Source organism: Haemaphysalis longicornis, unplaced genomic scaffold (genome assembly GCF_048455015.1).
Source record: "Haemaphysalis longicornis isolate Haplotype H1 unplaced genomic scaffold, Haemaphysalis longicornis Haplotype H1 scaffold_12, whole genome shotgun sequence".
In the NCBI taxonomy this organism is placed as follows: Eukaryota; Metazoa; Arthropoda; class Arachnida; order Ixodida; family Ixodidae; genus Haemaphysalis; species Haemaphysalis longicornis.
In genome coordinates, this window is record NW_027526225.1 from 105,221,347 (window position 1) to 105,246,610 (window position 25,264).

Genomic DNA, 25,264 nt, shown 5'->3' on the forward strand with positions numbered 1-25,264 from the left:
ACAGGTGCCGTAATTGCAGCGAGATATTCGACAGTATCTATAAAAAGTACCGTAAAAGTACCGACAGTATGTATGAAAGTACCGTAAAAGTATCGTAAATCCTTTGTAAAGGTCAAAGTCCTTTGCTATGCACAAAATCTTTATGCTCTATGCTGTAGCCTTCGGCACGGCGCACTCTAGTACGGCGTCAGGCATTATAAAAGCGTAAATTATGTTCACTTGGAGTTGACAAACGGCGCGCCAGGCAAAGCAGAAAAAGCTTTTTTCTTTGCGGAGATGAAACATACGTTTAAAGTTTAAGGGTCAAAGTAAAAGTCATTTTCAGTCGCTTATTTTGCTGGGACGTAGCTACGGTTTACTCGCTGTAACGTATTCTTTGCCATGTAGTTCTGTGCCTGGAAGTATTATCATGTGTTTTATGGTATTTATGTTTTCGGTCAAATCAGATATCGTAGGCAAACCTTTGCAGCTCCGTATCTTATATTGTCTATCTTCAATGCGCGCACAAATCATGCCCAGGCAATTGCTGCCCATCTCTCTTGCTACGCAAAGAACATTGCTCCCCACAGTCAAAAGCGCAATGCACGAAAGAATGTTGTTGAGGATAGATCACACGCACGGATGATAGGGTGAGGTGGCAACAGTGGCTTGTACATGATATGAACCATCGGTATCTTATTATTCACTGAAGACCTCCGGTGAGGGTGACAGCCGTGGCAGCACATCGATATGGTAACTAATCCTGTTATACTACGCGTAGTTTACGCTGGGGGCTGAACCACGGCTAGTGGATGTTGACGATGGCGCTGATAGGATCATGTCGATGATAATGGTGATAGTTCCCGTTTCAGAGTGCACTCTTAAGAAAAAAGCTCGTAAAAGGGTAGTAACGGCTGTATTTAGTAACTCCTTACGCAGTTTACTACCCCCCAGAACGGTACGTAGGCCCTGCCACTAAGTGTGGAACCGTTACTAGACCGTGCACTTAGTAACTGCTGCTGGTTTGATACTAACAATTACTGAAGTAACAAATTCTGTGAATTATCGAACATAATAACTACAGCTCATTTTCCACACCAAATCACGATTAAAAAGTTTGTGCAAATTGACAGGCTGTCTTGCATTGCTCACATTAAAATGCGTAATTCTAAAATTATCGTTAAAATATTTAATTTTTATGACAAGCCCACCGACTCACTCAGGGGACTTTCCGCTGATGGCTATAAAAGCAAGAAGAGCAGATATATTTCCAACGTAACTGAGTGATACTCGCTGGTTGACCACGCCAAAAATTTTGTGCAGTGTGTAGAATGGCCTTGTTACATGCTAACTGATTGGATAATTTTCTGTTCTTAGGGCAGCGCTGTTATCACTAGTCGCTGCGCCCTGATACGTTGGTTTTAATAAATTCACTTTACCCTCCCCTCCCTATCTTCCCATGGGAAGGTAGTCGCAAAGGTAGCAACAAGGTTCGCCCTTGTTCACACCCCCTCTTCGTCTCCCGTCACAGCTTCTTCCCGCCCCCGCACAGTGGCTCCACGAGCCCACCAGGCAGCACGACAGTCCAGACGACTTCCTGGACGCCATCGCCGCCCACATGACGAACTCGTCGGGCGAACTGCACGTGGAGTCGCAGGTGGCGGCGTTCCAGAAGACGCCCTTCGCCGACGTCGTGGTCTCCGACGGGGCCGGCAATCTTCTTCGCCGTTATCACCGCGTGCCCACGCACACGCACCTGCTGGAACCACGCGTGTTCGCTGGCTTCGGCTACTCGAACATGGAGGAGTACTCGTCCTACTACATACACCGTGAGTGCCGAAGGATGTTACACCCCGTCACAACTTCCTGTTGACGCAGCTTGGATCAAAGGGAACCAAATACAGTAAACTCTCGCTATAACAAATTTCTGCGAACAACAAACTGGCTTCGTTATAAGCGATAATTTGTTAAAAGGGGGGTTTTACGTGCTGTTGATAAACTGCAGTGGGGATCATTTAACACTTCGAAGTAAGCGATATTTAGGAGAGAGCGATTGCGTTGTAACGAATTTTTACTGCCTTTTGCTTCTGCCTACAACAAAATACAGACAAAGAAGGTGACCAAAAAACTGCCCTTGACAGCTTGACGAGGCCACGGCCCCCTTTTTGTGGGCCGCAGCTAAACAACACAATTAAAAACGAAAGGGCGGAACAAACTACAGTACAACAAAGCGTAAATTGCGCAAGTATGGAAGCACAAAGCAACTATGCCTATGGGATAATTACGCCCGCGCTGGGCGAGTTTTCCGTGAATGAATGAACCACTAATAATAAAATTTGTTTCCCCCGTGTGTGCTTTCTGGTTATTTGGTAATCTATCCAATCGCCAGAAGCATTTCGAATACGCCATCACTGAAAACGCGGCTGGAGCGTAGCGATCAGCAGCCGCATCACCGACACAACCCTCAGACGACTTAACCGGTGTGTGGCCTCAGGTGGTCTTAAAAGGGCTTCAACTGGCCATGAATTTAGGACAACAATTTGCAGAAACTACCGCGTGAGGATGATCTGATTATTCGTACGCGTTCTTTCCAGCTGCTCTGTTCCTTTAAAACGTGCTCACTGCCATGCACGGGTGCATTGCTAAAAAGAAATTGTTAGGGGCAATATTGGCAGAATTGTACTAATTTGCAACTTCCCGGCGTTCCAACTTCCAGGCAGTAAATATAGGCAGTGACACTAACTAACATCGTCTCTAAGGCCCTTTACTAAATACCCAAATACCCCATACGACCAAAGGTATAAATATGGCGCGCATCATGCCACGGTTTGCACGGACCACCATATTTTTGGTCTGATCCAGATGTTACCGTATGGGTCCACAAATAACTTCATGGCCAACATATAACCTTGTACGAGGGTTGCTATGTGTGAATTCATATGAGGATAGTTCCCTTATGGGTTCATATCATATTCGCTCATAAGTGTTCATGTGGGGATATCATACAAGCCCGTACCCGCCGCGGTGACTTAGTTCTGCTGTTGAGCACGAGGAAGCGGGTTCGATCCCCGACCGCGGCGGCCGCTTTTCTGGTGGAGGCGGAAAGCAAAAACGCCCTGTGTACGAGGTTTCGGCGCACGTTAAAGATCCCCAGGTGGTCAAAATTAATCCGGAGCCCTCCACTACGGCACGCCTCATCGCCTGCGTTGCGTCGGCGCGTTAAACCCTACAATCAATCAACACGTTTAACCGCTCCGGTTTTCGAAATGTTTTTCTCCTATCGAAACCCGCCGCGGTGGCTCAGTGGCTAAGGCGTTGTGTTGCTGAGCACGAGCACGCGGATTGGATTCCCAACCGCGGCGGCTGCTTTTCTGATGGAGTCGAAAAGCAAAAACGCCGGTGTGTACGATATTTCGGCGCACGTTAAAGATCCCCAGGTGGTCAAAATTAACCCGGAGCGATCCACTACGGCACGTCTCATCGTCTGTGAAGCGCCAGCGCGTGGAACCCCCCAATAAAGCAATCATATGAGCCTGTAAGGATTCATATGTGAGTAGACCACTTATGGGTCCGTATCATATGGCCCCTTACGAATTTATATAATTCTGTGAATGAATAAAAATTTGAATGGTCCCATAAGAATTCTAACAGGCCCATATGAAGTGTACGGGCCCCATATAAAAATCGTATGGGTTTTTCCGATTGGGGACGACTGCTTACGCAACAATTAGATCTCGTAGCAGTTTGGTGAGGCGCCACATGTATATATATATATATCTACGCATGCGTCTCTCTTTCCCAGCGTATTGCGACGTGCAAGGAAACACGGCAAGGACGTTTGACGGAGTGATTGTCGACTTGCCGCAAACAGACTGCTTCAAGGTGGTCGCCCGTGACTGTTCTGTTAACAGGAGGTTCATTGTGCTGGCAAAGGCGCTACCCAACTCGGAGTTCCGGAAGGTAAACTATCTCGTGCTCTGTTTATAATAAATATCATGTAGCTTAAACGTACAGGTGCCGTCAGAAGTAATTGGAGCACAAGAGCTGTGGCCGAACCGCATAGGAGCGCCGTGTAGCTGCCCCGGCTATAAACTAAAGGAGCAGAACACGCATGCGTGCCTGCCGACGCCGATGCACACTCTATGCTTTTCAACCCACCTCTTTTAACGCGGCTTCGACATAGAGTTTCTTAGTAAGTATACTAGAGAGGAAACTGCACCTTGTAAGCCATGTCGTCGTGGGGATTCATGGGAAGGCCCCCTTTTTTGTCTTGGGCTTGGCATGACAATTGGTTTCTTAAGCGGTTTTGGGGATTTGCTTTCTTCACTGTGCATTAACACGTTTACGAGCTACAAGGCAGCCGAAATCCTCCATGTTCTGTGGTAGCCATGTTCGGTGAAACAGCAGGCAGACCCGCCGCGCTGGCTTAGTGGCTAAGTCATTGCGCTGCTGATCACGAGGTCGCGGGTTCGATTCCCGGCCACGGCGGCCGCTTTTCTGATGGAGGCGAAAAGTAAAAACGCCAGTGTGCACGAGATTTCGGCGCACGTTAAAGATCCCCAGGTGGTCAAAATTAATCCGGAGCCCTCCACTACGGCGCGCCTCATCGCCTGCGTTGCGTCGGCGCGTTAAACCCAACAATCAATCAGAAACAGCAGGCAGTGCGTGATCGTACCTGACGTTGCTCATGCCGCGGTCGAAGGATGCATGACTGAGCGAGAAATATGCCCCCGCGAAGTTTGTAGCCGAGGAAGAGAAGAAGCAAAACGTACTTCGACGAAGACAAGATACGATCACGGGGATACGACAGATACGGGCGCATGTATGCGTCCTATCTTGTCATTACGCACGACTGTTTAACCCCACGTTTTTTTTTTCTTGTTAAACTAGTTGGCGGTCGGTGCACCGGTTCACCACGAAGGCAACGTTTTATTAGGCACGCTCAAAAAACTTTCCAAACTCTTCAAACAACTTGTTGTTTGAAATATTGGTAAAATGAATAAAATCAGTCTCTAATGAGTTTCCCCCTAAATATTAACCTTGTTCGTAACTGCAACATTGGCTTGCAGAATAGCATCACAACCGTTCTGGCAAAAATACGCTTTACTTTCTTTTTCCTTAGTGGTAAAACAGCCTGTTTTTATTTTCCACTTACATAATAACACACTATTCTTCGCATTTTTGTGGCACTTTGTTTAAATTTGCGGTCACTAAAACGTTTCAATCCAAGCCAATGATGAAACTCAGACGAGCGCGATGTATAATGGCGGCCCATGACGACACAGACGGCCTTGACGTGAGCCGCATAGATGTTAGCGCCAGATTTTTCTCTAGTGTGTATTGTCAGAAACTCTATGGGCTTCGAGCGTTGTTTGCAGCATACTGGTCTCGGCGATGGCGCTGATAGCAGACCCACCTAAAAATATTGTAAAATAAAAGTTGTCACTTCGGATCCCTGCGATTGCGACGCTTCTCTATCAGCTCGCATGCGCTGAAAGTGTGTGAGCAACACTGCCAAATACCGCCTCTGCTATCAGCGCCATCGCTGAGACAAGCTAGCTGCGAATAATTTTCGAAGCCGTGTTAAAAGAAGTGCGTTGAGAAGCATAGAGGGTCTATCGGCGTCGGCAGGCGCGCATGCGTGTTCTGCTCCTTTCGTTTACCGTCGGTGCAGCTTAACGGCGCTCCTATGTAGTTCGGCCAGAGCTCCCGTGCTCCAATTACTCCTGACGGCACCTGTACAATACGCGGCAAATGAACCGCGAACGCGAGAAGATCAGCAGAACACGCAAATAGCGCGATTTCTTTTCATGCAAGCCCAAATGAAGCGTGGCGTAGTTACAAAAACAAAGTTTGGAAATGTGCATTTACAAGCATACCAAGAGCGTGCCATTATACGAACTCTGCGAACAGTATTTTTCAATTTTGCACGTTCTGGTTTATATTTTCATGTTCACGTTTCATTTGACGCCGATAGTACAGTCGGGGACTTAATTTTGCAGACCACGCGAGCGCGTGGCAAAAGCCACCGATGCGCGCTCTGGAGGCCCGCCGCCTGTTGTCGAGACCAGCGCGGCGCGCATGCGCGTCCTGTTTCACTCGCAGGCACGCCGATTTTCGGGCTTCCTGCAGCGGTGCTGCAGTGGTCACTCAAGCACCGCATAGCGACGCCTTTGTAGCATTCCTTTCTACCCGATGGCATATTTGGGGCCTCATGTGACGATTGCGCGGAATTTGGCGCAAGTGCTCCTCGCGTCCTGATAAACACTTGCGCGTAATGTTTTGTTTGTTTGTTTTGCACTTTATCGAGGATGAGACTAGCGGCTTGCGAAAGGCGTCCCCGAATGAAGCGAGTACGAAGAACAGTCTCATGGTACCACGCTACCGACGACGAAATGCCAGCTATTTGAATAGCGAACCTGTATTCCCCTTGTTTATTGTTTAATTTGGCCACTGAACATATATTCCAGCTCGCTCTCCGTTGCCCATAAAGTAGGCGATTTGCAAGTTATATAAAAGAAATCCTCTGTTTTATTTCTAATGTCTACTTCGTTACTTAAAAATGATTGAAAGACATACCCATACGAATTGTCTGTCCGTTCTGCGCGTCGGCATTATTAAGAACGCCACCTCGGGTTCCCATCGAAGAACGCCATAATATTATTCGCTACTTTTCGCGGTAATATTAATCGCTACTTAGGGCCTTCCGAATGTTTTTGTCACTAATGAACGGGCGTTTAACCACTGAAAAACAATCAGCTTATCCTCCTGTTTCGTTGTTTAACTTGTCCTTCCGCTCCGCTGGGCATCTGCAAGGTGGCCCTTTTGTGATGGAGGCGAAAAGCAAAAATGCTCAAGTGTGTTGGGGATTTTGGCGCATGTTACACATTCCCAGGTAATCAAAATTAATCCGGAGCTTTCAACTACGCCACGCCTTATCGGCTGTGTAGCATAGGCGCGTTAAAACCTCATAATCAATCGATGCAAGCCGACCTTGAATAATTGCTCCGGCCTTGTAGCAATTCATCCCCGTAGGCATGAATTTATCGGCTAACAGCATCTCTTGGCCTATTAGTAAGCCGGCAAATGTCTCTTTGAAAAACAGCTTTTCAAAAGTAGCGAATAATTTTATGGCATTCAATGGGAGCCCGATGTGCCATTTTTACGAATGCGATGGGCAGAGCGAACAGACAATTTATGTGAGTACGTATTTCTATCATTTTTAAGTACTGAAGTAGGCAGCAAAAACGCCGAAATAACTTCTTTTATATAACTTGCAAATCGCCTACTTTATGGGCAGCGGAGAGCGAGCTGAAATATATCTTCAGTGGATAAATTACACAATAAAAAAGGGGAATAAAGGTTCGCTATTCATATAGCTGGCATTTCGTCGTCGGTAGCGCGGTACCGTGAGACTGTTCTTCGTACGCGCTTCATTCCCGGACGCCGTTCGCAAGCCGCTAGTCTCATCCTCTATAAACGATAAAGCACAAAACAAACAAACAACGCATTGCGCGCAAGTGTTTATCAGGACGCGAGGAGCACTTGCGCTAAAGCCCGCGCAATCGTCACATCCGGCCCCAGATGTGCCATCGGGAAGAAAGAAATGCTACAAAGGCGTCGCATGCGGTGCTTGAGTGGCCATTGCAGCACCGCTGCAGGAAGCGAGAAAATCGGCGTGCCTGCGAGTGAAACAGGACGCGCACGCGCGCCGCGTCGGTCTCGAAAATAGGCGCCGCGCCTCCAGAGCGCGCATCGGTGGCTTTTGCCACGCGCTCGCGTGGTCTGCGAAAATAGACCTTTCCAGAAACTGCAGCGCCGCTCCTTCCCCTGGCGGGCCCGCGCAAGGCGCCATGGGAACTGCGTGCGCGCGCGGTGCGAGCGGCGACTAAGGTGACCTTAGCGGCGTAGCGGCGACGGGGTGGTCGCGCCGCGTGCGCGGAGCGAGCCCGTCAAAGGACAAAGTTTAAGTAGAGTGAAATGCTGTGCTTTCAAAGTTATGGTCCGCATCAATGAAAGCATCTTCACACAGCCCAAAAAAAGAAATAAACTCCACATCCTTCTGAAACTGCCTGCACCGCATGATAACCTTTTGTCGTCTGCTAGCACCGTCGTCTGCTAGCTTGCAGAGTGGAACCGGCTGCTGCCAGTTGAAAAGCGTCTTGGCGCTTCTGGCGGCCCGCGAAAAAGCGAAATTCCTCAACTCGAGGAAATAGAAAACAAATGTGACACTTGAGCTCCACGAGAAAAATACAAATAACCAGCCCTTGCTTCCGGCAGCCCGAGGGGAGTTGGGGGGGGGGGGGAGAGTGCCGAGTGGGAAAACGAAGAAGCCCATATCGTGTGCACACGTTATTTGTGATGCATTTCCGCGTGTATAAAGCTACACTCGTTTACGACATGCCTTGGCGATTGTAGTTCACGCTATACTGACGATATGGCGCCAAGGAAGCTGCAGGAGGCGAACAAACGTGCTGTGTGCTCGGTTGGGACAACAATACGCTACGAGACCGGCATGTTTCATTGCACAAGTTTCCGAAGGACAACAAAATTAAATAGGATTAATGTGTTCGCCAGATAAATCGCCACGGTCATGATGGCCGATTCGCTTTGTGGGAGCCGTCCGAGCATCACAGGATATGTAGAGCCCATTTCAACGCGAGCAGACGCAAATGTTACATGAACCGCATGCGACCATTTTTCCACATCGGGTCTTCACCGAGAGGTGTCCTCCGGTAAAGACAGCTAAGCCCAGCATTATAACGTAAATTATGCTTTTTATGTTTTTTTTTTTTGTTGCCTCGCTGCCGCGAAGTGAACGACGCCGCCCTAAGCGCCCGTACCGCTTCCGGGCACCCAAGACGAACTAGTGATATGCAGCACTGTCGAGATACTCCTGTCATCTCAGAGTAATCAACGCCCGTTTTGTAATGAATTTTAGCACAAAGGGCGTAACAAGGCGATAAAGCAATGCTTTCGCTCCAGCAGACAACGATGAGGTTTCTCCAGCGACTGCCTGCGGCCCATTTCCTGCGGCATTGAAGGAACGGGGTTTCTGCTGTTGTGAGTTCAGCATTACGACTATTTCTTTTCGGTCGCTCATTGCGGAAATATTTCCCACTTTTAAGGTGTGGTGTGCTTCCTGTGTGAAAACAAAGGAAGGCAGCTCGCCATAGCTGACCCAGGATTCTTGATCGAAGATGAGCTCCGCGAACCTGGCGTTAAATACGCACACGGCAGATCGCCAACCTGAGGAGACACGTTGAGCGAGTTATTCGAGAAGTGAAGAACTTGGGAATACTACATGTGGTATGATTTACCAAATGCGATGGCTGACAAGCCAAACCAGATATGGAAAATTTGTTGCTACCTGAACAACTTCCTATATAAACCACTTCTCAATCGATAAGTTAGCAAAATGTCAACTATGCGTGTTTTGTATTAGCGCCCTCTGAAAAGCTTTACCTTTTAGTCGGTATTGGTTAGTTTTGCTAACGGAATAAAAGTGTACGTGTCTTTTATTGCAATGATACCATACCAGCTGCCTCGTCTTTTTTTCGACTGAAACAAACATTTCTATTTTCATATTTACACTCAGCCGAAAACAGAAAAAGAGCTCAGGATTGCACGATGAGACTTGTCACCTCTTGGCCACCTTAGTACTTGAAACAAATACAGACATAGTGTAGCGTGAATCCGTAGGATACACACTGCAACTCCCCAAAATGCAGCAGTTTGTTGAAGAAATGCGGGCTGTGCTAAGAATGCTGAAGTTTGAAAAAGAAGCCAGTTAATAAAACAGCTGTCCAGGATAGCAGACGTTCTGCATGCATCACACAATGTTAAACGTCGAAGCTGCACCGTCAAAAAATGCTGCCTCCACAGGCGCTGTCGCGCACAGCATGGTTTGGCACGGCAGAGCTACATGAAGAGCGGCCCGTGCGGCAGCGGCGGCGGCTGCTGCGGCGCTCACAGTTCCCAGGCTGCTTTGCGGCCGCCGTTTGGGGCCGCGCGCAACTTTCCGGAAAGGTCTATTAAGTCCCCGACTGTACATGTAGCTCGCCCAACTCTCCTCTTTAACTGTTCTGTAATGTGCCCGCATATTGTTTGTTTCATTGTAAACAGTGATAAGAGCGAGTGATAAGATAACAGTGATAAATGTTTTTGTTTTGTTTTTCTATTCATGTATATGTATATGCATGTTTTCTTGTTCCCTGAAAAGAAACTAATCTTAAGTTTAGCGTCTGTTTTCTCTTTTCCGGCTTTGTCCAGTGTTAAATTTTGCTAGCAGTATGAGTTCACTACCTTAAATGTAGAACCACGAGTCACCCGCAGCGAACGCACATTTGTCCTTAGCTGGTAATGATTGCTTCGAACTTCTATCGGTGGAGTAAAGGCACAAACTGCCGCATAGTAGCGGATATAGTAGCGTACCAACCTGCATCGCCTTGCTTTTCCGCCCTTAGCCGTTAGTGAATGGAATTCCCTCCCAGAGCGGATTGCCGCCGTAGCTAATCACGAAACATTTACCGAGGAACATGCTAAACTGTTTTAGTGTGTGGATAAAACAGATTATTCCTGTTTGTTGCCTAGGTCCTATTTTGGACCGGACCTACCCCGTGTACTTTGTTTGGCATTTGGTCTGTTAATGAGTTGTAACACTTCCGCTTATTTTTGTACTTCCACATGTTCTTGTATGCGGTTTTACCTCTTTATAATAATTTCTTGCGTAGTTTCTTTTAAACAAACTTAGTGAATGTACTTTCTGCTGTCTCCCTATTAATGCCTACAAGGGCCTTTAGGGTAACAACAAATGAAAGAAATAGAGAAACATATCGCTGCGAATAGGCGTTTCTTGAGGAACGCCGAGTATTACGCAACATATGTTTTCTCTCCCTGACAGGGACGATTTTAAGGCGTGGAAGATCCTGATTGGTTTACTTTCTGAACAACATGCCTCTGTTAAGTATCCCTAGTTGCAATGGGGAATTCGAAGAGCGATTGGGACAAGAAATTATACATTACCAACATATCTACAGTGTCACTCGGTTGTTTTAATGGAAGGAAAACAGCATTTTTGTTCCAGTAATTATTTCAGGGCATAGAAAGAAGTGTGGATCGGTCAATCGAATCTTCAAGCCAATAGGTTCCTAAAGTATGCCGGAGTCTATATGTGCTCATCCATTCATGTAACTGCTTTAACACGCTCATCGTGAGTGGTGCTTTGTCTTGTTTCATTAAAACAGACTTTACCATGCACGCGCATCCAGCAGGGAAGTGGGCGTACAGCTCAGGGCAATATGGTTTGAAAATAAAAGATATGTACGCAACGGGCCAATCAGTGGAACGGGAGTCGGGTGTGGAGGGAAACAGCATACAGACAACAAATCAAGATCGCAATTTGTGTGCGCCCTTCTTGGCGGATGGAAAAAAAAAATTTAAAGCCGTTCCACTCAATGTGAAAGCTGTCGGATGTGCAGAGCAGTGATTCGCCTTAATAGACCGTAGCGCCGTTCTCCGCTCACTGTTACTACCAAACGCAATTCCAATTTCCCGCCTTCGCAGTGCTCGCGCGCTCCCTGCCTGAAACTTCGCTAGCGGGAGTTCTGTTGTGTTTGTGCTTTTCTCCCCGCACGTGCCGGCGTTGCACTGCCACATTTCGCGTCTACTATCGTAAAAACCAACCCAACGGGCGTCCTTAACTAAAGGAACGCGGGCGCTGCCGGTTAATTACGTATATTTTCCTTCAAATGTACCAAAACTTTTCTTTGCGGTAAACAACGGGAAGATGTATGACAAGCGCCAGATTTTCACGAGTTTCGAACACTTATGACTATATAAACCACTTGGCTTTTGAAGCCTCTAGGGTACGCCGCGAACAACAGCGTTACCCGGGACGCTGCCTTGGTGCTCTATATTGCCGCGAACCATATACGGGTTTGTTTATTTATTGTTTGTCGTCCCTGCGTCGTCCCTGGCTTCATGACAATATACTTGAGTCGAGCGAGCGAGCTAGGAACCAAGGCGAGCGCCTAAAGTGCTCTGCCCTTAAAATAAACAGGGTGCACAAATCATAATGGGTTAAACGTTGCAAAGTACTGGTGGGAACGCGGCATCCTTCCCAAGGAGAAATTCCATTGTCGAGCCGGATTAGGCTAATAAAGCTGCTGGACTTGGTGAGAACGCCCATTCGGGCGTTGTCACCCTGTGCCGGCCTTCTGCTTGTTCATATTCTGTGCTGCAGCCTAATCAAGCTTCCCGTCACTTCCCCCTGACAGGCCCTGAAGGTCTTCATCCACCACACGGAGATTGAAGTGTTGCCTGAAGGGGACCACGCCGTGGTGAAAGTTGACGGAGCGCCCGTCAGCGTTCCCGACGACGTAGGCTACTCCCACGTCGTCCAAGGCGCTGAGCTGTTCACGGTCCAGCGAACGTTCGGCCAGTACCAAATATTGTCCAAGTCGTACGGCATCGACATTTTCTTCGACAAGAAGGGTGTCTTTATCCAGGTATGTGCACAAATACTTGATCTCTCAACAACTTAGTACACTAAAAACCGAAATATTTGTGGTGAAGTGGCTTGGGCGAGTGGGTTCGTTGTTAACCAGGAAAACGGCCGGAGAAACGAGCGCTTTGTCCTGCTTCTTGCACCATTTTTCGCAGTTGTTTGGAAGCTCTAAAATGTACCACGACAGTTGATTCCGTCTACATCTGCACCTCAAAAGGTTTGCTTAAAATTAAGATACTCCGGCGCGTTCGTTTTGCAAACAAACTACAAACCTCTCTAGCCAAACGTTTTACATTGAGTCCCCTATCTGCAACTCCCCTTCGTTTTATTCCTTGACAATTCCCGTAGCTGGCCCAGGGACGGATCCAGGTGCCTACGTTGGGAGAGGGGGGGGGGGAGGGGGTGTATGGCAGTTCCATAATGATGATAAGTGGGGGAGGGCACAGCCAACCAAAATGTCATGATTTGTTCTCAATTGCACACCGAATACTTTTTCAATAACATATTGCAGACAATTAATTGACCATTAGACCAGTTTAAAAAAACCTCCCTCCTCGCTGCCTTTGAAGAGGGATAAAATGGCGGTGGGGAGAAAGCGATTAGCATGTTCCTAAAAAGCGGGTGTTGCGTTAGCCAGTATCACGCGCAACATAAAGTTATAAGTGAGGGGTGCTTTGCTCGCAACGGACAGCGATGGTTCCCCCTCCCCGCGTGGTCTAAAAAATTACACGTGCCAAAAAATCAGTGTTGAGGGGTGTGGAACGGGAATAGATCTAAGGTAAGTGTCTCTGGGGGGCGGGTGTGGTGGCCCAACAGCCCCCCCTCCCTACCTCTTGTATCCGCCACTGAGCGAGTCAGGAAGTGTCCCATTCGTGTAATAAAGACTTTTCGACTGCAACTAGTTCAGGTAGGCGTCTTACTTAGAAGTGCTGGGGTGTAGCTTTCTTTCTGGTGGAGGGAAAATTAAGATGGAGTGTTTTTAAAGCGGTCTCCCATCTGCATTTCAGGCAGCGCTGGCCGCGAGTACAGGTGGCCCAAAAAGTAAACGGAGCACGTGTTGGAGATTTTGAGGGGATTTCTCCGCGACGTGCCTAGCCAGCAAGCTCTAAGTGACTGTTCAAGAAAGTCATGCTAGAATAAAATACGGCCGAACTGATTATATTTATACTGGCAGGCGCTTAAAATAGAAACTATTCTAATTTAGCGAAACCATGCTGCGTTTACCTTTTGGGGCACCTGTACAGAGCTTTGTGCTTTTGCGTAAAATGCCTATTGGGTTTTAAGCGTTTCAGCAATTCTCTGGCTGTGGCGCCGCTACACTGGGCAGTTACGGATTAATTTAGACTGCACAGGGCTCTTTGACGTGCGTCGAATTCTCGAACCCCGCAGTCTGATGTCGGAGGGAAGCTATGAATGCCGAGTATCCGACGGCACCTCAACTCGCCAGAACTCGGCATCACCGTGCGTGCTACGTGTCGAACTCCTTCACAGACGCGCAGGTGGCGTTTTATAATTACGTAATTGGATGTCTTCTTAAAATTTTCACCGATATATGTCTCGCGCGCAGCGGCGTTATTGCGTTTTATATTGCACAAAATGGCATGATCCAGTTTCAACCACCCCCAATCTTTACGACCGCGCTGGTTATGCCGACATTTTCCGTCATTTACGTGATAGGCGAAGTCATTTTTCTTATCCCTATTTTTAACAGCGGAAGTGTTTTAGTTCGAGCTTTTTCGTCCGTCTGCTGTGGGTCGGGCGTCACGCAGCGCTGGGAGCACGTTCCCAGACCCACCTGCGCCATTGCAGAACCCGCTTCCCAGACCCACCAATAGATGGCGCACTGGTCTCGCTGGGGCTGTATCCTCTCCCTCCCGCTAGGAGTGAGAGAAAGGAGGGAGCCTCGCGCCACTGACGCTGAGCTACCGATTTGTTTGCGCGAACCGTAGGATTTGCGTGGCGACAGTGCTATCGTTCCCGGGCTAGCTAGCGCACGCTGACGTTCGAGTCGACACAGAAAAACCACAACTCAGCTGTTTCAAAAGATTCCCCACTGGGTGGAACTGGGTTGATTTTAACACGAAAGTGTTTTATTACCGGATAAACAAAGATTTTCCCGACGTCATATTCGTCACGGAAATGACGTCAGCAAAACGGAGCAAGCGGCCTGCGAAGGCTGCTCCCCTGCACACCGGGTCTTCTTGCGGGGAAGCAATCTTTAGTACTCAAGTGGAAGTTGTACTTAGGGTTGTTCATTTTAGGGTTTTGTATTTCTACACGAAAGTTTTTTTACGCCGGGATTCTGCAAGATTTTGCTGACGTCATATCCATCACGGAAATGACGCCAGCACACCTTTGCCGAAGCTACCCGCCAGCAGTACGTCGTTCGCCAAGCACACCCACAAGACAGTCACCGACCCGCTAATCATGCTCAGCTTCAGATTTCGCTGCACATTTCACTTTCCAGTTTTAACAACTCCTATGACAGAGAAATCAACTAAGGTTTTTTTCCTTCCGTGGCTTCATATTCTCCCCCAGGTGGCGCACTTCTACCGCGGGAAGGTGTGCGGTCTGTGCGGCGACTACAATTACGACCGACACCACGAGCTCGTCGGGTCCAACCTCCACTTGTTCGACAATACGCTCAGCTTCGCCAAGAGCTACGTGGTTCCATCGTCAGACTGCACGCCGCCGACACATTGAGACACGATGGACCGCGGCGTTACGTGCAGTCCAGTCTTCGCCTGGAGTCTGTTCCGTTACTGAGCAGAAAAGCTGTCACTAATTAAATCTAGTGCTCATTCTCATCATCACCTATTAAAAGTTATTCAACGTTCCTAGGTTGTTGGTGCCCTGTTGGTCACTTTACGTACACGCAGAATTTTACTGTTTTATTTACTCTTGTACCAACAGCGCCATTCAGGCATTACAATGGGGGGTTATACAATGCAGTTTGATCAACCTGGTAATCCACAATAACAATGTATTTTTATGACAGTAATGAAAAATACTTCATTCATTACAACAAACAGCGGTACAAAATCATAAGCAGGAACAAAGAAAAAAGTGGGAATGTACATCAACATAAACCTTCTAGTCAGCGGCACTGTAAAAATAGAAAAAAAAGATAAGCTATGCAATACGAAGTAAACTTTGCATGAAATCAAAGTACAGCCGAGACAACGAGATTTCAAAGGGCAGCTACAAAAGCTTCGTTATCTAGTATGCTAACTGTGGCAGCAGGCAGTCGATTCCACTCTGAAACTGCTTTGGGGAGAAAAATGCTTTTAAAAAGATTAGTTCGGCAACTATATTCTCTAACCTTGAGTTCATGGTCTTTTGGTCTGGATATACAATGCGGCTGAAAAATACACTGATTGTGGTCTCACCCAGTGTGGCCATAAAAGATATTGTGAAAGAGCTTCAAGCGCAAAGTTTGCCTTCTTTTTTCCAAAGCGCAAAGTTTGACTTCTTTTTTCGAAAGGCTACCATTTCATTGTTTCTTTTGTAGCAGCAATGCTAAGGTTTCTGTCATAGTTATCGATAACGTACTTTGCTGCTATGTTCTGTACTCTCTAAAGTTTGTCGCGATCGGTACTCGTGCCAGGGTTCCATACAGTGCATCCGTACTCTCACGTAGCTCTTGTAGAGAATATCGTTGGCTGGCTAAGGAAACAGCTTCGTGTTACGCCGTAAGAATCCCAACACCTTGCAAGGCTTTGCTGTAATGAAATCAACGTGCCTGTGCCAGCACATGGATGGTGTGAGGAATATCCCCAAGTACTTATATTCGGAAACCCTTTGCAACGGAGAACCAGATACACGCAGAAGAGCTGCACTTCGCATCATTTGAAGATCTCCGAGGGTACGTCTGGACATAGGCCATTTGGATGACAAATCAGTTTGATTTTCAAGAAAAATACGACAAATAATGATTCTTCTCACGCAACGACATGAGGTAGGTATGTGGTGGGGCAATAATCATTTCAGCATCCATGTGCCTCGCTTGTGGCTTGAATGTACAACGAGACGGAAAATCCACAGGGTCTAAAAACCTATCGGTCAAGTGATCAACGAAATGAAAGTTCCACAGAGACGAAAGCTCCAATAGAGCCTGAATGTCCACCGAGACGAAAGATCCATCTAGTCAAAAGATCCCATCGAGCCTGAATGTCCATGGAGCTTAAAGGTTTACGGGGACGAAAGGTCCAACAATAAGGAAGTTCTAGTGTGCTCATTCGGATAAAGCAGATAGGGATGGGTTTTTCTACGTTGTGTCAGATTTCCCACCACCAAGCCTAAACGGGCGTTTTGATAATTTTTGTTGGTCTTATGCATGCAGCACTCAGTTCTGCGTCAAGGTAACTTGTTACACGTGCGCCACTTGTACCGCAATGTTTTGGTCAATTTCAGCAATATCGCTTGTCATTAAAAGAAGCAATGAAGTTGGGTTTTGAGCGTTGCTATTTGTGGGGGGTCGAATTTGTTGAGTCCCTCACACACAGTGTGGTCGCATCACACTACCACTTGGAAATGGGAATAAGCTTGACGGGAATCAATATGCAGTCAAAACCAGCTCCACAGCTAGCGATATAAATAATTGAATTTGTGAAGCATCGTATTTCGCTCCGTCGTTTTAAAGGCCAACTGCCCTGAATTCGTTCTTTTTCCAAATTTGGTATAAATCAGTAGCTTATGCTCTTCAAATCACCATGGCGAAATCCTAAGCTTCTTAAGCACACAGCACACTAGGTACCGTCGTTCAAAGTAACTCCGTGCAGCTAGGCGACGTTTGCACCTGGCAGAGAGACGCCGTAACAAGTTCCGAGCGGCCTGTGACGGCGGTAACCTGTCCCGTGGAGCACGCGCTTCTCCGGCGACTTGCACGGCGTTCCGCCGGGTGCAAGGACGCGTTGGCACGGAGTTTCTCTGCTACACCATCGCGCGGTACCGCCGTCGCCATCCCATGTTTCAAAATAACCGCATAGGTAGGAATATCCGCTTTTTTTATTCGGTGCAATAAAAGAGACTAGAACCTTCCAAACTATTTGCGCGCTTGAGCACGCTCTGGAGCTATCAAAACTATTTTTACCTGAAAATAATGTTCCAAAAAAAAAAAAAGTAGCGCTCCACGCACAATTGCCTTACGTTTGTCATTCCTATTGTATCTATCACAGAAAAAAAAATAATTTTTTTATAAATTCTTGACACTTCCGCGTCCAATGATTGCCATACTTTGGCTGGCCCAACGACACCTACATCCGTTAGACTTTTTTAAAACTTTGACTACGTAGTTGTTGCCCACGCGGGTATAAACAGTTGTGCGACTTTTCCCTCACTCGCTAAGTGAACCAAAATCAGCCTTGTTCGTGGTAACAAATACATCCGCAAAAATATCGGCCGTCGTCTTCGCGAAGTGCGAAAGATAACAAAACTGCTCCTCTCATAAACCATAAACTTGATTTTTTTTAATTCCCAAATGAAGTATTTACTTCTGTAGATCGCTAGAGTTACTTTACTTGAAAGTAAAATGTTTCCAACAGCACACCCTTCTCGTGAAAGTAGAAAACAGCGGTAGATAGGTAATTTTGTTTCGTATTTTAGTGCATCATTTAGCTGTGGAAGCTGGCTTATAGTTTTATATCCCTTTTAAAATTGGATTCTCGGTGTGCAGCAAGGCGAAAAATACAGGGCTGATGTCCACGGAGCTGTTTGCACGCAATGCATATAGTAAAATTAGTGATTGATCTCCGCCCGCGTGCGGTTTATTCCCTTCAAAGAGAGCGATGTGGCAGCCGAGGCGCCGGCTAACGAAAGCTGATTTTCTATATCGGACGAGCAACTAGCTTTGTACATCGGGACCCGCTTCTTTACTCGCAATATCAAGGATTGCTAGAATGGCAGTTATTCTGATGGAAAAAATAACTGTGGTACGGTCTACTTCATTTCGATTGATAGCAACTCAATGTTGGAATTGTGCGTAACTTTAGTATCCTGGGCAAGCATTTGTCGGAGTTCTGTGGAAATAACAGTGCGAAACGTGACGCTACCACACGCATTTCAAGGTGGCGCTGAGCTATAGTGCCTAGTATATTCTAGGCACTATAGCTGAGCGGAGGCCGCTTCCGTTTCATAACGTACGTCACGTCCGGCCGCCGGTAATGGCCGCCTTTTCTATTCAGCATGGAGGATGCGATTCAGTATCGGTTCCGAAAACGACAACGTCGTGCGCCGTTTCCGTCGCTGGCGTTCATCTTTGAAACGTAGTATTTTGCATTTCGCGCTCTTTTTATGTGTACTATTAGGCGACATTATTTTTACGTTGTCGAAAATTTGACTGCAGTTGGCGTTTAAGTAAACTTGTTCATCACACCACAGTCGTCGTGTATTATGCGGGCAAAAAGCCCGCCACCTCCGCGGCCGGTGGTTGTGGTGGCCGCGTGGTTCTCTCGCTCGTGACCCTCGTGGATCGTGGTATGGCATCCTCAAGCGGCCATGGTGACTCACGCCATGAGCAAGATACTTACAAAAGGGACTGCCAATGGTCGGGTTTGTAATGCGCTGTACTGCATACCACTAAGACCCAGCGGACAGATCTCACACATAAAGAGGCTCCATAAAATAAAAGGATGACAATATACGAACTCGTGGGTAGATTTTGTTTCCCAGCTCATGGCCAGTCCCCCAAGTTCTTCTTTAAGAGACAAAACATCCTGCACCTTCCTTCTAACGATGCCGATGGTTGAAAGCTTTGAGGGGAAGAAGAAGAAGAAAAAGAAGAACGCGAGGCTTTCGCGTGAGGTATTCCTTGGTTGGTCAAAGAGTAGCCTCAATGATTGTGGGGCCCTCAGTAAAGCTCGCCAATTGCGGACGCTATCAGCCGCTGCTGGTATAGGGGGACAGTGCTGGACCAGAAATCTTTTCACCACCACTATACCTCGGTTGGCCAATCCAACACTCCGAGTGTTTGCACCTGTGGAGCCATATACACCATTTTTTAAACTATATATAACTACAAAAACTCTGGGGTATCCACTCCGTAGGCCTAACGTTTGTGTTTGGAGTGTGCGGCGCAAATCGGTACCTCCTGCTTGGTATGCACTTTTTAAGTGCAGAGCACTTTAGGGCCGCGCCTCATTGTCGTATAGCTCGCTCGCTGGACCCAAGTAGAGCCACGTGCACGGCGTTTCGTCCTAGCGGCTGTCATCGCACCGTAACCCAGAGGCTTCGAAAGCCAAGCGGTTTATACAGCCATAAGCGTTCGAAACTCGTGAACCACCGGCGCTTGTCCTATATCTCTCCGCTGTTAAGCGCAAAGGAAACTGCAGGCACATTTGAGGCAAAATATACGTAATTAACCGGCAGCGCCTGCGTTCGATTAGTTAGAAACGCTCATTGGGTTGGTTTTATGATAGTAAGCGGAGAAAGCGGCAGCGCAACGTCGGCACGTGCGGGAGGAAAAGCGAGCACAAAAAGAACAAAACTCCTGCTGGCGCAGTCTCAGACAGGGGGCGCGAGAGCACTGCGAAGGCGGGAAAGTCGAATTGCATTGGGTGGTAGCAGCGAGAAGATAACGGCGCTACAGCCCATTATGGCGAATCAGTGCTCTGCACTTCCGACAGCTGTCACATTGAGTGAAACAACTTTGATTTTTGGGTGGGTGCCGGTGCAAGGCGTTAATACTCAAATGTGTGACGTTAGGCCTAACGACCTAAACCTCAAAACGTGACGCCATGCCTAAATTTCTGCTAGCAACAGCCTTACATCGTGCAGAGAAGCGTCATTCTCATCGTACATTTAGCCGTGGGCAACGGCGGTCGACTTTCGCCTAAGAACTTGACGCTAGGGCTGTGAACGTCGAACCGACACCCGCCTGTTCCAACTCCTGTGGCAGTTCGGAACGGGGGCTCTTGTCTCGATTCTCTTCGCCCGATCGGGCTTAAAATTTTGTGCCGCCGTAGCTACGCATCAGCCTTTAGTGGAGGAAGCAAACAGAGCTGTCGCCTACCTTCGCAAGGTGCGAGATTCCGTTCCCTTGTGAGTGAAAGCGCAGCTACTTTATCCCATAAGACGGTGCAGTCGAATCTCGTTATACCGAAGTAGTGTCGGGACAGCATATTAGTTCGTTATATCCGATATTCGTTGTAACAGTAGATTTAAAAATAGGCTCTAACCAATCGACAATCAGGCTCGCGCAAAAATGCTTGATACAAAAATGCATTTTTAAGGCTTCGAACCCACTACAAACAAGGTAACCCTTCACTTTCTCCTTGAGGCATTTTAAACTCAATGAACCACAACGTCAGTACGTGAAATAAAAACAGAACAAAGTTCCCTTGACAACAGAGGCCTCGGTTCTTATTTGGTGCAGAATGTGATCTTGGTCTGGTGGGTACTGGCAGCACTGAGCAGGATGGAGTTTTCGATTGATTGATTCTAGGGTTTAACGCGCCGACGTAACGCAGGCGATGAGGCGTGCCGTAGTGGAGTCCTGCGGATTAATTTTGACCACCTGGGAATCTTTAACGTGCTCCGAAATCTCGTACACAGCGGCGTTTTCGCTTTTAGCCTCCATCAGAAAAGTGGCCGCCACGGCCGGAAATCGAACCCGCGACCTGATGGTCAGCAGCACAACGCCTTAGCCACTGAGCCACCACTGCGGGCAGGATGAAGTTTTCCATAGTGTCCACGCACAAAAGGTCCTTTACACTTCTGGAGTTTCCGACTACGGGAGGTTTTTCCAAGTAGCTTCTCAGCCTCCTGGTCAAATATTTCCTCGTTATATCCGATATCACGGGGCTCTCACGGTTTCAATTTCGTTATAAAAGAATAAGTGTCCTTGAAATAAAGCGTGACCCGTGCGTACGAGCCCGCTGTGCGCCCAGACTCGCAAGCGGCACTTGCTCTATCGGCCCGTCTTCGTCCGGGGGGCCGCGAAGCCCGAAGGCAACGCGGTAGCCGCAACCCCGGCTTGGACGAGCGCTGTGCGCCCGGACTCGCAAGTGGCACTTGCTCTATCGGCCCGTCTTCGTCCGGGGGGCCGCGAAGCCCGAAGGCAGCGCGGTAGCCGCAACCCCGGCTTGGACGAGCGCTGTGCGCCCGGACTCGCAAGTGGCACCTGCTCAATCGACTCGTCTTCCTCCTTGGACGAGTGCTGTGCGCCCAGACTCGCAAGCGGCACTTGCTCTTTTGGCTCGTCTTTGTCCGGGGGGCCGTGAAGCCCGAAGGCAACGCGGTAGCCGCAACCCCGGCTTGGACGAGCGCTGTGCGCCCGAACTCGCAAGCGGCACTTGCTCTATCGGCCCGTCTTCGTCCGGGGGGCCGTGAAGCCCGAAGGCAACGCGGTAGCCGCAACCCCGGCTTCGACGAGCGCTGTGCGCCCAGACTCGCAAGCGGCACTTGCTCTAACGGCCCGTCTTCGTCCGGGGGGCCGCGAAGCCCGAAGGCAGCGCGGTAGCCGCAACCCCGGCTTGGACGAGCGCTGTGCGCCCGGACTCGCAAGCGGCACTTGCTCTATCGGCTCGTCTTCGTCTTTGGACGGTTCGTCTTCATCCGGAGGGGGGCCGCGAAGCCCGAAGGCAGCGCGGTAGCCGCAACACCGGATTGTATTTGAGGACTCGCAAGAAGCACAAGCGTCTCGGACTTGTCGAGCTTGGTGTCTGCTGGTGTAGCTGTTTCCACTAGCTGTTTACAAGCAGACACTTACTATACATGTTAAGACGCCTTTAAATCGTCATATTATCGCAGGATGCTGTGGGGGAGAGTCGCAAAGGTATATAGCCTGATTAATTGAGAACCCGAAATTGAGGTTTGTAGGTCCGTGGCTCAATATACGATCCGTGGTTTGAAAGAATAGTTGTCAAAATCGTTTGACTGTGGACCCGGTTGGTACACAGTCTTCACCGTAGTGTCATCCAACCATTGTGCCTGCAGAGGTTCCGTAGCCGGTCCAACTCGCACATGGGAGCGCTGCTCACTATCTTCGAGGAGGGCATCGAGGTTCCGAACCGACCCTGCCTGGCGCCAGCACCACCAGACACCGGGGAGGCCCCGAAGATCACCATGACCCTCCGTGGGCTCCGCAACAAGCGGACCACACCACTCCAGGCCATCCGCCACGAGGGGGCCACCCTACTGCAGGATGAGCTGAGCATCTCTTCCCGGACGGCTCCGTCAAGCACAGCACGTGCGAGGGGGTGGCTGCGCGCGTGGTGCCTGAGCTGGGAGCCAGCCGGAGCTGCCGCCTGCCCTTTCTCCACTTCCTCCACACGGGCACGCATCAGCCGGGACGCCCGTTGCTTGCTTCTCCGCATGCAGCTCAACTCCTGCAATGTGGCGGAGCGTCTGCTCCGGCACGGGTGCAAGGACTCCCCAACCTCTGCAGACTGTTCCGAACTGAAGACGCTGGAGCACCTGCTCTGCTTCCGCCCCCCCTCCCCCCCCCCCCTCTCTCGGGGCCGAGAGAAGAGCTCCAACGAGCGCTCCAGCATCGAGGCCTTCCCAGCGCCGGAATGGAGGACCTTCTGTTCCCGAAGGAGCCTGCGGCAACCCAACGGGAATTCTTCGCCCATCTCCTCCATTACATGGCGACGACCGGCCTTACGCACCGGCTGTAGCCCGTAGTGCTGTGATTGACTGATGTGCCCGGACTGACAGCTTACTAGGACTGACAGCTCTGTTTAAGCCTTTCTCTCTCTCTCTCTACTTCATCTTATCACTCCCCCTCTACTTCCCTTCCCCTGCACTGTGTTTTATGCAGGTGAGCTCCCCACAGAGCTCAAAATATCTCTAGTGAATTTCCTTTCCTTTTTCTGTTGCAAACCACAACCACCACAGTCTTCGGTTGTCGTTGTTCGGGTGTACTTCAGCCACTTCTATGTCAGCTAGCGTCATTCAAGCTGGCTAATCCTTAAGAATGTCTTACCTTTGTCGCTAGTATAATGGACAATGTCCTCGATTGCCTGCAGCATGCTTTAGCCTTTCCTCCTTGGTCTTACAGTCATGCTGCTCATGAGGTGCCAGTGGAAATGCTGATCTTGCCTCTATGGCATGAGTTACTTCCGAAGAGTTGCACGAATGTAACGCCATGCCACTCGGTGTCCCTAATGTGCAAGTGTTGGAGGCGACATTCCGATGTATGAAGGAGAAGAAAAGGGAGGGGGAGTAATTGTATTAAATAAAAAGAAAAACACAAAGAATTGGTCTTGATCTTATAAGCCTCCCGCCAGTGCCAATGCCGATCTTCCCCAAAGGAGTGAGTTACTTCCGAAGAGTTGCAGGAATGTAACGCCATTCCACTCGGTGTTCCTAATGCGCCCGTGTTAGTCGCGACATTCCAATGTATGAAGAAGAGAAGGAAGAGGGAGTAATTTTATTAAGTGCAAAGAAAAACACCGGGAATTGGTCCTGATCCTATAAGCCTGTGGCGTTCTTCTCTGTGATCGAAGGGAACGGGGGAAAGAGAATAGATAGAGGGTGGCCGGTATCATGACTGAGATTGAGATGGGGGTATAAGTATACACAAAGAATGCTTGAACCATTACAGTATATGTTAAATAGTTCACCACAACAGGGCCTGGGCCACTATCTAGCTGCCAAACCACTGCTTTACAATGCCGGCAGCACTGCTTTGAATGCCCTCGTTGTACTCTGAAGGTCTGGCCAGGGTCCCACCGGGTATTGCACCGAGAGATCACTGTAGATCCCAACCTCGACAGTAAATTACAAAACTTCACCATGAATACAACAACCAATTGGGTACAATATACACTTCTATTTCCTTGTTTACCCCACGGATATACCGAGTGGAGCACTTATGAAGGAACTGCTCTTTTCCCAGTGTGGCGAGCTCAGCCTCCAGATGATCGAACAGACGAGAGCGCATTTTTCGTAGCGTGGGAAACATGAACTTTTGCGGGCGCGCTCCGAGCGCCACAAAGCCGCGCCTTTTCCAGATGATCTGGGCACCAAAGCACACAAAAACAGAACAAACGCGTCACGAGACTTCGTGCGTACGCCCAGTTTGTGTCCAAACAACCGTGCTAACAATTTTTAGTAGGTCTTTGCAACCAGCCAAATCGAAGATCGCATGCTGCAGGGTTTCTCGCAGCCCGCGCTCTGGGCACCTGTTGGAGGGTGCCACACCCCATGCTGCGATGCGGTCTGCCGTGGGCAGGGCCCCACAGCCGCGTTGCCAGCTGAAATCTCTGACTTCGCCCGGTAAAGATGAGGCCGTCAGCTGCTTCCACCGTACCTCCTTGCTCTTTAGGAACTTGTCCTCAGTGAGCTGCGTCACTGCTAGGGTGTCGCATATTTTACTCGGTGGTGTGTTGAGGACGTCCATGTCAGGGAGTCGCGTTCTGAAATTTCTGAACGACTTCTGATTGACTCCATTCAGCCCCCCGGCCAAACTGAAACAGAATCTGCGCAATATTCTTATATACCGACAGCCAAATCTAAGCTTCTAAGCCCGGTGGCAATCTTCATGCTTGTCAACATTGTTGAACAAGAACAAAACATTACGCAAATGTGAGGCAGAAAATCAATACAGGATATGTGCAGTGTTCCTTTATTAAAAAACTTCAAGGATGATCTTGGTTTTTGCTATATAAACTTAAATACTATATCAACTGGAGAAAATCGTCGCCTGGTGTTGCCCGCACCACCGTAGCTTCAGGCGGAATTTTGAGAAATCAAACGGCAACAGTAACGGAAGGTTCCACTAGATACGTTCCACGTTCTGTTTGGAATGCACGTGGAGAAGGGCAACGTGGTTCT

At 48.7% G+C, this 25,264-nt stretch overlaps 1 protein-coding gene across 2 annotated transcripts in view; it reads left to right on the plus strand.

The window, feature by feature from the left end:
• Positions 1 to 15,327, plus strand: part of LOC144163189 (vitellogenin-6-like) — a 57,721-nt gene extending 42,394 nt beyond the window's left edge. The window contains exons 22-25 of one of the 2 annotated variants that reach the window (XM_077694021.1): positions 1,532 to 1,808; positions 3,782 to 3,939; positions 12,258 to 12,488; positions 15,026 to 15,327. In XM_077694021.1, coding sequence (XP_077550147.1) covers positions 1,532 to 1,808; positions 3,782 to 3,939; positions 12,258 to 12,488; positions 15,026 to 15,190 — 831 coding nt within the window. In that variant the 3' untranslated portion in view covers positions 15,191 to 15,327. Of the gene's footprint in view, positions 1 to 1,510; positions 1,809 to 3,781; positions 3,940 to 12,257; positions 12,489 to 15,025 lie in introns of both variants that reach the window. The other variant, XM_077694020.1, reaches the window with a different exon arrangement.
• Positions 15,328 to 25,264: the final 9,937 nt, after the last annotated feature.